The sequence below is a fragment of the Mizuhopecten yessoensis genome, unplaced genomic scaffold, assembly GCF_002113885.1.
Source record: "Mizuhopecten yessoensis strain PY_sf001 unplaced genomic scaffold, ASM211388v2 scaffold11161, whole genome shotgun sequence".
NCBI classification, from domain to species: domain Eukaryota; kingdom Metazoa; phylum Mollusca; class Bivalvia; order Pectinida; family Pectinidae; genus Mizuhopecten; species Mizuhopecten yessoensis.
Genome location: NW_018408910.1, coordinates 363,455 through 376,750, shown reverse-complemented (window position 1 = coordinate 376,750; position 13,296 = coordinate 363,455). Strand labels below are relative to the sequence as shown.

The window sequence follows — 13,296 nt, the reverse complement described above, 5'->3', positions numbered from 1 at the left end:
ATAATTGTTGTTCAAAAATAAAATTTATATCAAAAAAAAAATGTTTTATACAATTGTGTCATGTATTGAGCTTGGAGATCAAACATGTAACCTTGTCACTATAGGTCGGTGTACATAACGGCTGGGGGTTCCTTGACAAGCCTCAGATATTCCACCTGGACCTTCACCAAGACAAGTCTAAATCCCTAAAACCTACCGCCAGTCCTAGTGTCCGTCGCAGCAAGAAGTTTCAGCAGTCCAGTCAGAAGACAGAGGACAGGTAAATTTACAAGATCTACTTTGCATTCTGGAGCTGATTATTTTGTGTGGGACACAATTTTATTTACAGTATAAAGAATGCTTTTCTTTCCTGTTAATTTATCAATGTTGCATTCACCCAGTACATATGACACTGGGGTCGCAGAGACAAGTATGATCAAAGTTGTTGTGTTATAACATTTCGGGTATAAATCCTGGCGGACCTGTAAATGTTTATGCTTATTTCATAAACGAACAACTCTGTTCCAAATGATTCAACCGTTTGGATCGCAATAACTACATGAAAGCATGAAAGCATGAAAGCAGCCTTAGAAGTATACTACAACACAAGGGAGATAACCTTCATTGTTTCCATGCTGGAGGGAATATAAGAGCCACTTTTGTTTATCGTGATCCATACAGTTGGACCAGAGTTATTCGTTTATGTAATAGGGTTGGACCAAGTAATCTGATGCTGCTTTTAGGCGAGCCTTGACAAAGCCTTGCAAGGCCTGCATAAACATTTGTAGGTCCGAAAGAATTTATACCCGGAAAAGTTACATTAAAAAAACAGACAAACCAGTTGTTCAGTATATAAACGAACAGGCCCTAAATGTACACAAGGGAGATAACTTGATTTGTGTCTGTTACAGTACAACATTCCTGACGCTGCAGAATAAGATAGAGCTAGGAGAGCTCCTAGAGGATCCCATGGTGGCCATCACTTTTACCCTGGAGTATGTCATTGGGGAACCTCTCTCTGAGGAGGACCGGAAGGTAAGGTCTCGACAGGACACCAGGCCCCACTTTTACAGAGATCATGGTAGTATTAAGTAGTAATAGTGATAGGCAATCGGTTTAAAATCATAATCATAATCGATAATCGGTTTGTAATCGGAAGTAGTAAACCGATTGATGATCAATTCTACCATCGGTTTATAATTTTATGGGACAATACCTAAATAAAATGAAAACACTGCTGTTACGACAATATACAGTGGTGTTAACTATACATTAGGTGTTGTTCTTTAATAAAGAATGAATTTCAAGCAAAGGGCCGGTTTCCAAAACGGCCCCTTCTCTGATTCAAATTTCCTGTTGGTGGTGCATTGCCCATGCCGTTGTGGTCACAAATCTATAAAGTATAAAGATTTAGGTCACTTGGTTTGTTTTTTATGGCTCCTCAAAGTTGTATCTTTCAGAAGCTGTCTAAGTGTTGATAAAATGTGCATGTTATGTAAAATATTAATGAAAATCTAATCAAATGATGGTCACCGTAAAGAATACATTCATGGCATGATTGTGACAAAAAATCATGTTTCCATCGCGCCATTTGGCTGTTTTATGGAAGAAACAATCTCAAAAATGCCATTTTCGATGATAACATTTTAGACACAAAAACTGTGTTTTTTAGAGAATACACCCTTTTATGGGCGTTGGATGCAAACCAATTTTTATCCTATTAAACAGTACGTAATATGCTATTGATGAGAGGAAAAATCATCAAAATGTAAGTGGTGGAACATTTTCAAATGTTGGGTTGAATTAGCCTATGGTTGAATTGCCGATTTTCGACTTTCTTTAGATAATTAACAAAAAAACGAGAGTATTTGCTCGGTATGTTGAGAATATGTACACAGATATGAAAAAAAGTGAGAGAAACACTTTTTCATAAAAAAAATCCAAGATGGCTACTTCACAAGTCCCCGTGGTTGAAGACATTGGCTGACAAATAGACAGAACAACAAACAAAACGTGTTCCTTATGATTTTGGTTGGTTTTCGCATTTACGGGAGTGTTCATAGCTACGGGCGATTGTATAATACCTATATTTATAAGTTTGGTTAGTCACATGGTAACGGGGATCTTTCATATCGAGCCCCAAACATACTTTCGACATATGCACTCCGTTGCCGCATGGAAAACTATTTCAAGTTTTGTCGGAATTTCTTTACCTGTGGTTGTAATGGTCGAGGGTTTTCCAGCGTCCTGTAATACCCAAGGTAGTACAAGATACTGGAGATGTGCGCACACATTCCCATCGTTCTCTCTCCAACTGGGCACTGGCAGTAGTAGTCCTTTATTGGGGCCTCAACATCGGGTGAAACGGTGAACCGTATCCAAACGTTATATTTCGTTTGGCTTTTGTGTCGAGAATGTATTTGACATCGGAGAAGGTCTGGGGAGTGCTGGTAAAGCCACACCTCATAGTCTCCGTCATCACTTAAATGTTCGGCGATGTAACCAGGAGCCAGAGATATCTGATACGTTCCACACGTAATGGTTCTCAAGTAATCAAGATCGAGACGGGGAAACAGTACGGAAGATGCATCCATCTTGACAAACTCGGACCTTGCCCGTCTAGATAGATCCGGATCTGTCTTGACTCTCTGAGCTAAACCATTCGGTGTTGTCAAACGGTCCTTCATACGTTCAGCCATTAGCCTATCTTTGGCATCTCTCTCTGGAGATCTCTGGTAGATCGGTCCTCTAATACCATTCAGACAGGCTGTGACGGTTCGAAGCAAAGCCTCGATGACATTGATAAAGCTGTTAGACACCAATTGCGTTCGGAAGAACGTCCAGTGTTTCAGACGACCATGATAGGATTCCACAATCCACCTCGATTTGGTGATAGTTCTGTCAAGATTTGCTTGGACGTCAGAATGTTGACTTTGACCGGGTTTCAGGTATGACGGCATGCTAGCATTGAGGCCAGAGGCTTCGAGAACTGGTAGGACATCTCTAAAACCTCGGTCAACGACAACGTTGTCGTCTGGTTGTAGCCAAGTAACTAGCTTGTCCATGACTTTTTTTGTAATTGTAGCATCATTTTCGCTGCCAGTGAATGGTCCTACTGTGTCCAGAATGTAGCCATCTGGTAAGGCGATGCTCATGAATTTGAGATAGTTTCTCTTCTTCTGGCCACAGTAGGACATTCTCTGGAGCTTGTGGTCGGAGCTTTTCTGGATATAAATATAGGTGCCATCTAATATGGCAGTGGCTTTATCTCCAAAAAATGCTTCTGAAAAGACAGTATTGTGCCCGAGCAACTGTTCTCTTGTCAAGTGATCCGGACCTAGAAATTGTGGGACTATCGATGTGTCTAATGCCTGTACTATGGAGTGGAAAGTTTTGGACACACTTGACTTGGAAATTCCAAAAAGAGAAGAACACTGACTCCAGGAAATGTCGGTTTTCAGTTTTACCCAGAACAGTAATAGAGCATCGTGTGTAGTCTTGGTATATATACCAGATGAAAGATATGGGGAACAGTGCGAGTGGATTTCGAGGAACTGATCTTTGGACCAACCTGTCCAGGCCATGCATGCCGAGTCATCAAGAGAAGAAAAGCTTATTGTAAACGCAGACTGGTTCTGTGAAAGGACGTGCGACACCTCTAGGAGGTCATTAATGATTTCGGACGATTTTGATGGTAACTGAGATTCCAAGGAACCTCTACCATCAAGGACAACCTCTGTAGACGGATCTAAGTCGTTACCAATAAGGTGAATGGAGCAGACGCGGGATGAGGTGGGACACCACAGTTTGTGTGAATAGATCAGGTGATGTCTTGCACGTTTTGGTAAGACTGATGATTTTGTTCCATTTCTTGCAAAGGTAACAAGACAGAGACAGCATTTTTTGTGTGAAGATGATCCATTCAAAAGATCATGAAGGGTCAGCAACGGCAGGATATGGGACGGGGAGTCGTCTTCTTCCTCTATTTCCTGGTTCTGCTCGGGTTCAGGTTCAGGCTGATTTTTGTTCCGAAGATACTTCATGTAGCACTTCTGGCAAATAAGTGCTTGTTCCTTTGCTGACATCAATCCTTGTTGCACCAGCGTATCTAGGAGCCATTTATATTGTGGACTATTTACATTGCGTGCACTTCTGTTCTTATTGCCACTACGTTTCTTGAAGTATACTTGACACCCTTCTCCAACACATTTACCCTCCATCTTGAAACAATAACGATTGGTTTATGAAGCGTCGATAAAGTAACAAAATAGCAAGCCACCGATGATTGCTGTAAACAGCTAATACTTAGTAGTTTGGTACAATTATGCGAAAATGTGTGATAAATAACGAACAACTAATTACACAAAATAACAAGACAATATAATAAATCACATTCAATACCTCCAAGAAGCGCAGAATTGATTGATTACTTAGAACAAAATAAAGTATTTCATATGGATAATCTATCTATTCGATGTGGCGTGGTCGGCAGGCACAAAGAAAGTGAGACAAGTCAGGGTCCCAACCCTGACAGAGCCACAACGCTTTGGAGATGGGACAATAAAACAAGGAAAGTGAGACAAGAATAGCTAGCGTCGAGTCAATGATTCCGTAAACGTATAGACAAAGACAAGAAGATACGGATAAATGTACAAGGCCACACGATCAGAAAATTCAGAAGAGGACAACTTGAGATAGAACAGTATTCATGTATCAGGGTGTCCTCAGTGTAAATCTTTATATCGATACTGTTTATTTAGTCGTTACACATCATAAAACTGTCATGAAAATATCCGCTCTGATATTCAATATAAAAGTTTGTATATAATAAGCTATATAATAGGGTTTCAGACAAGGTTGTTACTCATTTCCCCTTTTCTTTCAATTTACAACCACATTCAGGCGGCGATATGAGAACGTTCCACCACATGGAATTAGCTGATTTTTGGTACACATATGAAACAAGTAAAGCTCTATCCGATTTTCTGATGGAAATTTGCATCCAAAACTATATAACGGGAGAAAATTGCAATTTTATGGCATTTTTCTTCATAATTGTGTCTCTGCAAGTGCATTTTCATCCGAGAATTTTTTTTTTTATGTTTTATGAATAAACACGATGTTTTGGAAATATTTATCAAAAGAAATTTATACTATGTTGCGAATTACAATTTCGAGATAACCTTCTTTTATTTACGAACTTATGTCTTTGATGCTGAAATTGACAACTTTATAAAAATACATTTTCACTGAAATTATGAAATCTGGGTGTCGGAAAGGTGTAAAATTATTCTTCGGAAAAGAAAAAAAACAGTAGTTGCGCTAGATAAGAAATTATACGGGGGCAGGCTCCTATGGAGAATTAACATTACTGGAAACAGGCCCTTTTATGCAGTTTTATCACTCATACATGTATAGTAAAATCCTTAATAACATATTACTTCCAATAGATATTTTACACTGACCACATTTAACACATCGATTTCAATGATGAATCAATTTTATCGATAATTGATTTTGTAATCGATCATCGGAATCGGAAAGGACAAACCGATTGATTTTTTCAATATAATCGATCATCAGCCCAACACTAGTATTAAGTATGATATAGTGTCATGGTAGTGTATGTAAAGTCTAAGCCTTTCAACCCTAGGAAACTTTAATAGACTCTACCATACATTTATCTGGATGAGTCAATGAAGGTCTACAATGGTGAAAGGGTTGACAATCTCATGTTTCTAACTTTGAGTTTTAAACTTGCTCTATCTGTTCTAGGTCAGGACTACTCCATATATAAATAGATGGAGACAATTGTTTTGTGGCCCATGCCACCTACAATTAACACTCTTTCCTGTTCTTTATTAAATGTTCAAATACAAACTACCACCTACTTCCTGATGACCTACCCAAATACTTTTAAATCTGGATCTTGCTTCATTTAATTTGCGGATTTAAAATACCTGTACCTTACATATGCAGGTGTTCATAGTACTCCAACAATGTTAGAGGTTTTACACGGCGAAAAACTTTTGACAGTCGCAGTCGGCAAAATCATATCCGATAGAAAAAACGCCGACCAGCGGCCTCTCATGTTATGGGAGTAGTGTTCATAGATCAGTTACATATTGTATTTGATATCATCTAATTGTACAGGATTACTCTCAGTATGATAAGTATGATATGGTTTGTCTCCTGGCTTCACAATCAAGTCTTAAAGGCTGCTCAAGGGCCACCGTGGATGATGCACTTGCCTTTCACCAAAATATTTGTGGTTTGAATATTTTTAAAAAGTGTAGATTTAATCTTGAAAATATCAACGAAATGACTTTTTTTAATTGACAGGTGTCCAGCTGCGTAGCACGGGGAAACACACGGACCGTCTCTATACGTTGGGCAGCATGGAATCCCTTTTTAGCACAAAGCTCATATGAAATAAGATTGGCACTGAACGGAGGGCCGAGTCCCGCCCCTGATGAGGAGTTCATTTATAAACTGCCAGACACCAAGATGCAGCATGAGAACGTCAGTAAAACAGCAGGGGGAATCCTGGCCTTCTCCTTCTCCTTCCTAGGCCAGGTAGGACTGAAGGGATTCTCTGAAAATGTATTACTTTGATATGGATTTTGGCCACAAGTTTTATACAGGCTTGAAAAGGTCCTAGATTATGATAGTTGCCTAGCTAGGAGATGTCACTTAGTTATAGTTTTTGCCAAGAAAAATCTTTAGTTTCATCTCAAAAAATGCCTGAACTTTAAGTAGTTATATCTATTGAAACCTTATTTATGATCATGAAATTGATTCATTTTATAACTGTGTTTTAAATTGAAGTTTATTTTTTGTAGAACGAAGGGTATGGTGGCATGCCCAGTGCGGCAATGCTTGGTCCTGGGGGTATGATGTCTGATGGTATGATGCAGGGTATGAGTGGCATGATGCCCGCAGGAAGTGGCTTCATGCCAGGGTCCATGGCCTCGATGCAAAGTGGTGAGGGTAGCGATATGATGATGGACTCTTCCGGATTACGGAAACCTCCCTCTGGCAGATCCCCTAGGTAAGGAGCTGTTTGGTAACGTACATTGTATTGTATATCTTTACTGTGTATCAGTTTCCCATGCAAGGTGTTGTACAGTTATTTTATTATCGTCTAGTATACAAGCATGTTATTCAGCCTTCTATACAAGTAAAGAGAAGAATTGTCTTTCTTTAAATGCATACAACTTAAATTATATTTTTAAGTAACTGAAAACTCCATTCGTTATATAAATCCATTACTCCCTCTACACAGCATGACTACCCATCCAGATGTGTATAAAGCTTGACCTGTACTGCTTGATTGTGATGTCATGATCAACCATGTACGATACAATTGTATTTCAGAATTCTTGTGTCAATGATAACAAATAAATTCACTTTGATAAAGGACTGCCAATGGTGTTATGAACAAGACCATGATTTTCTCCAAAAGAAGATGACATCTGAACTCATCCACCCCTGAAGACACATTTGAACTCTTCCAATTTAAATGTTGGAATAGTTCATTATGAAATTTCAGGGGTGAATGAGTTCAAGTGTGGTGGAGTTGAGGTTCCTATTTCCCAGTTTAAATGCTGTGTTGGTGCCTTGCCTGTTTACAGTGGTTTTGGAATGTATGCTAATCAGGGCGCTATGGCTATGAGGCGGCCGAGTATGGCCTCTGTAGGCCAGAGTGAGTGTACAACAACACGGACTGCGATGGATCAGTAAGAATCACACATGTTCTTAATACTTCTCCATCACTACACGTGTGTTTTCCTGTTGTGACTGACATGTCAATTGTGATTTGAAATTCAAGACTATGTGTGTCACTACTTGAGATTGTGTTGCAGTGCGATCTGTATGTTTGTCAGCTTTTGTCTATAATACAAGCTGCACAGATTTCAAAGAAGCTTATGCACTTATCGGTTTACAATGTCATTGATAACTTTGTTATTTATTTTCAAATCAATATTTTGATCCGTGTGGTTGACGTTGGGGTTCATTTTATGTGTGTGCCTCTAATATACAGTTTTGCTAATTTCTGTGTCCAATTTTGTTACCAGAAAGAACTTGTACTTTGAAAATAAATAAACTGGGTAGTTCAAAACAGTGTTTAGATCACTGTTTGATGTACGGATAATTAGAAACAATAACCAAGCTGTGATTGCATTTCAGTTATAATGAGGGTTGACGATAAATATTTGCCTTGGTGTTATAAATATCTGCATTAAGTGAAGGCAGTAGATTCATTTTATCTGTCTATGTCATGACTCTGACCACTATTTTTTTCTCCAGCAGCTTGTGAACTCATGACATTGAAATAAAAACACAACTTGTCTTCCAATTCAAACTTTTAGTTAAATGATTTTTGAAAGAGTTATTGACTTCCGCTTTTTCTTTAGCATTTCAGACTTGTTTGGAAATTTTCTTCATCTTTTCCAACTAATCTGCTTGAAACTTGGTTGGCTTTATTGTCAAGTGGTGTTGATGAGCATTCCATTTCAGAACTTTGATTCCAAGATTTGTTATACAATCATTTGGCTATGTGTATCATCAGGCATTTTGTTATACATATGTGTGTGCAGTGCTCTTATTCTTCTGTTATTAAATGAAGAAATTTAAGGAAAACATAATTGAATCCAGTAAGATGAAATTTTTAATCAGTCCTCTGTCTAGCGAATTGTTTTGTTTTACATACATGTTCATATGTATTTGAAGATTTGTGGGATTTTTGTTCTGGAATAAATGGACACATAAAATAAGATAGTGCAAGTATTTATGTAAATAATTTTGATATTTTTCTACAGTCTCAAAAAACTATATTTAAAATTCACAAATAAGGTGAGTGCTATTTAGTTTTAGGATAAGCATAAAGTTAACAGTATATAAATATGACATTCATTAGCAGATGACAGTGAATATTGTCAACCCGAGAAGACCATTGTCACCCGAGGCGAAGCCGAGGGGGACAATGGGTTTTTGAGGGTTGACAATATTCACTGTCACCTGCTAATGAATGTCATATCTATTTTGTTACACCAAAAAAAAGTCTTTGTAGCTCAGAAACGGCAGCAAACTTCGATAATGACATCTTGTTTGTTGATAGTCTGCTGTTTACAATCGCTATCGCACCGGCGCTTGATGAAATTGGCTGTTGACGTCAAACATTCTTGTGACCATCACGGTGGGGAAACGAAGCGGTGCACGCACATTTTTTGCGCATGTGATATTTTTCACTGTCTCATGGCAATATCACCCGCGCCCCTTAAAACCAATGCATTTTCGGAGGGTGACAGAGATTTTTGTTTAATTTTCTCCCAACCAATCAAATAGCTAGAAATTCACTTGAGGTGTAACAATATATTTTATGTGTTGCAGAACTCCAGGCAGTGGCCCAATGTCACTACAGGTGCCACAGATGATGCCACAGGGTGGCATGAGCCACCAGCAGCAGTTGATGCAGCAGCAGCAGCAGCAGCAACAACAGATGATGATGCAGCAAGGGATGGGTCCCCAGGGTGGGATGTCTGTCCCCCAGATGTACCCTCCTGGACCCCAGGGCTACATGATGCACCCCCAGCAGTCCATGTATGGCCCCCAACAGGGCATGTATGGCATGGAGATCTCTCACATGGTATGAGAACGTGTAATTTTAATTAGGTTTATGGTTTCAAGTCTTTCTATTTATTTAAGAATTGATTTAGAGTGGTCGGGTGGCACAGTGGATAGTGCACTTCCCTTTCACCGAGGTGGCCAGGGTTTATTCCCCGACCAGACGTGAAAAGTTATGGGGTCACCTGCCTGACAATGTGGGTTTTCTCCGGGTTCTCTGGTTTCCTTCCACAATTTATCCCTCAAGGCCAACAAGAGTGACTAGTTTAAGTTTTGAAAACTTGTTTCATAATTGTTGTAAAATAAATAAAGTTTATATTTAAAGATTGAATGGCATTCTTTTTTTGACATTTGTAAATGTTTGCAATACTGTCAGCTCAGTTCAAACATACATATTCCCATGATGCATTGTATGGGTACATGTATCCTTGAATGTGACTGTTGTGCATAATATCAAAAATGTTAAAAAGTCTCATTCATATTCAAACCAGCATAGACATTTTTTTTTATCTTTCTCCGTGGTTTCTTTTGGTTCCTTTTACTCTTAAAGCAAATTTGATGTGATGATTTTATTGGAACCCTGATGAGGTTTTATTATCAGAAAGAACCGAATATTTCATTGATTGGACACATAATAGTTCTCTTGTTATGCTTTTATATATAACAATATTGTTAGTTTGTATTTACTTTGATGCTTTACAGTGGCGATAATATAAATATTTTTGTTCGTTTTGAAAATAATCAAAACTGATTCAGATATTTGTGTATAAATTTTGTTTTGTATTTCTATAGTTAGATTTTGCCAATATCTTTCTAATGTTATCTCATAATTGAGGGTGTGAAAGGAGAAATTTAAGTTCTGCACCAAGCTTAACAAGCATTTTGTATTTGTTTCAGTCCATGAGCAGTCGACAGGTTGGGATGTCTACGGAGATGAATGAACTCCCTTTTACCCCCGTCCATGCCCCCATAGTGGTGCAGCCCCACGCAAATGCCGGGTGAGTCTAAATCAGTTGTCTCCCCTTTATCTTTACTGGTATCCAAGTGCTAGTATTAAATATGGGAATCGTATATTATGTAATGTGTAGCATATGAATTACAAACAACAACAAAAGTCATATACTAAACTAAGTAATGAAGCTGCTGGGTTATACCTACCAGGTTACACAGAAAATAAATATATGTGTATGTAGCAACTTTTCAGGAGGTAATTTCTTATATAATTCACTTTTTGCACTTCTGGTGAAGTTTTTGTTTTATTTATTTTAATGCTACATACTGAGATGAATTTTGTGGATTTTATTTCTGAAAATTCCTAGTGGATCCAAATGGAACATTAATGCATGAACATTTTTTAATTGACAAAACACTGCCAAAGATATTGAACACACTTTTGAAAAAAAGTATAAATATTGTTTGATGTTTAAAATAATTGATGAAAAAAAATGTTATCTTAGATTTTTTTAAAGTTTTTAGAACATGTTTATTAAATTCAAACCTTCCTACAACAGAAAGTAAAATTTAGGAGTAATCTCCCTTCACAATGTAAAATCTCTTTCGTACACATTATTATAGAAATTTATGTTTTATATTTCTATCATAAAAAAGCAGAGGATTATGAAAACTTCTACTGCATTTTATAGAGAGAAACAAAGACACTAAGTACTGTTTATATTCTCTGGCCATTAACACATCGCCTTTGTTATATAACAGGGCCCAGGGTTTGTCACGGGCGGCGTATGCCCGACTCTTTAACGCAGGATTTGAGCCGATACTGGACAGGAACAGTGAGCCGCCTGAGGTCATTGACCCACGACAGCAGCGTAGACTTGACCTCAGTAAGGAGAACTCTGATCCTCTACAATGTAATGAAATTGTCTTCCAGTTCCTGGCATTTTCCAAGTGAGTGTTATCTGATGTAACTGTAGACAGTGAATCTCGAGACTTTGTCCTGAAAAATATCATACAATACAGTTTTTCACTTACATATTATAGGATAAAAATATTTTCACCAATATTTTTAAGGAGAGATGGTTTATTTGGTAAAAGTAATATATTAATCACAAGGCAGTCAATGTTATTTCTTTCATTTGTATCCTCCAAATATATATATTGTTGGTAGAACGGTAACAAAAATGAGTGTACTTGTAAACAAAAATGAGTGCACTGGTATACAAAAATTAGACAATTTATGGTATATATATATATATATATACCAACACATTTTGATTTCGACAAAACCAACTTAACAAGACTTATGTGGTATTTTGAAGAACTTGTCCTCTGACCAAATGAACTATGTTTGTTTATAAAGATCCATTGTTTTGCAAGATGGTTTTTAGTGAAATCAATTTTGTTGTGTTCTGATAATCTGTTTATTTATTTTAGAATGATGACATTTGAAGCAACAGGACCAAAAACTGAAACAAAAACAGTATTCTTCACGTTCCAATTCTACAGGTGTCCTCAGGTCACCACTGAAAGGTCAGTATATATGTTACCACAGAGAGGTCAGTATAGAGGTCACCACTGAGAGGTAAATATATACATGTATAGGTCAACACTGATAGATCAGTATATAGGTCACCTCAGGGCAGTATATAGGTCACCACTGAGAGGTCAATATATAGGTCACCACTTAGAGGGCAATATATAGGTCACCACTGAAAGGGCAATAGTATATAGGTCACCACTGTGAGGTAAATATATAGGTCACCACACATATCAGTGTATAAGTTACTACAGAGGTCAGTTTACAACAAAGTACATAAATAAGTTATGTATAAAGTAGGTCAACAAATGTCCAAAGGTCTGTATCATAAGTGAAATGGTATCAAAAAAGCAATCCTATGATATTTCCTGTTTCTACCATAACCTGCAAATATTATTCTACTGTTGGAGAGGCATGCAAAAATGGAGTTTAGTTTAGTTTAGTTCTGCTTACATGATTAGCACTAAACATCATAGGCTTCATCTTAATTCTCAAATGAGGTGTGTAAGGTACATGATAATGATATCCGACGTGTGTTAGTTCTACAAATAACATTTGAAAATACAACTATATTCTGTTTGTTTTGTTGTCATGCTGTTGGTAGGACCCCCACCGGAAGTTTTACATTTTCCCACGAAAACACGCTGTTCTCTCTACTGCGTTGCCCCCATGCACAAATATAATTACAATGCCGGAATTATTGTTATTTAAGCATTTAAAAATGTAAATATAAGGAATGAAATTTATTTTTCAACATTCATGAGGTCATAACAACATTGGCTTTCTGGACATAATATCAAGAATCGCTAACGCGATTCATGGAATATGTCCAAAAAGCCAAAAAGTTATGACCTCATGAATGTTGAAAAAATAACTTTCATTCCTTATATTTACATTTTTAAGTAAATAACTCAAGTTAGATGAAGAGTTAGACTAAGGCATTGTGATACAAAGAAATTTCATAATAAGTGATGAGTTTTTTATTATGTTGTTCTAAAAAAAAATAAGCACTTGTTTAATGTGATAAATACCATACCATTAATTTCTAAGAGCACTCAGACAGATGTGTTTGTCTGTATAGTAAACCTGTGTTGTCGATGGATGTCAGATAAAATCCATGTATTATTACTTACATAGTTATATACGACACTGTCATCTTTTAGTATACTGAAAAATTACACTTAAAACATTTAATTCAG

General features: G+C 37.3%; 1 protein-coding gene across 6 annotated transcripts in view; it reads left to right on the top strand.

Annotated features, from left to right (window-relative positions):
• LOC110467111 (nephrocystin-4-like) overlaps nt 1–13,296 on the top strand; it is a 51,207-nt gene that overhangs the window by 21,982 nt on the left and 15,929 nt on the right. For 5 of the 6 annotated variants that reach the window (XM_021524039.1, XM_021524037.1, XM_021524036.1 and 2 more), the window contains 9 exons: nt 105–259; nt 891–1,014; nt 6,322–6,555; nt 6,822–7,030; nt 7,614–7,718; nt 9,373–9,628; nt 10,504–10,604; nt 11,320–11,508; nt 11,995–12,090. In XM_021524039.1, the coding sequence (XP_021379714.1) occupies nt 105–259; nt 891–1,014; nt 6,322–6,555; nt 6,822–7,030; nt 7,614–7,718; nt 9,373–9,628; nt 10,504–10,604; nt 11,320–11,508; nt 11,995–12,090 (1,469 nt within the window). The remainder of the gene's footprint in view (nt 1–104; nt 260–890; nt 1,015–6,321; nt 6,556–6,821; nt 7,031–7,613; nt 7,719–9,372; nt 9,629–10,503; nt 10,605–11,319; nt 11,509–11,994; nt 12,091–13,296) is intronic. The other variant, XM_021524040.1, reaches the window with a different exon arrangement.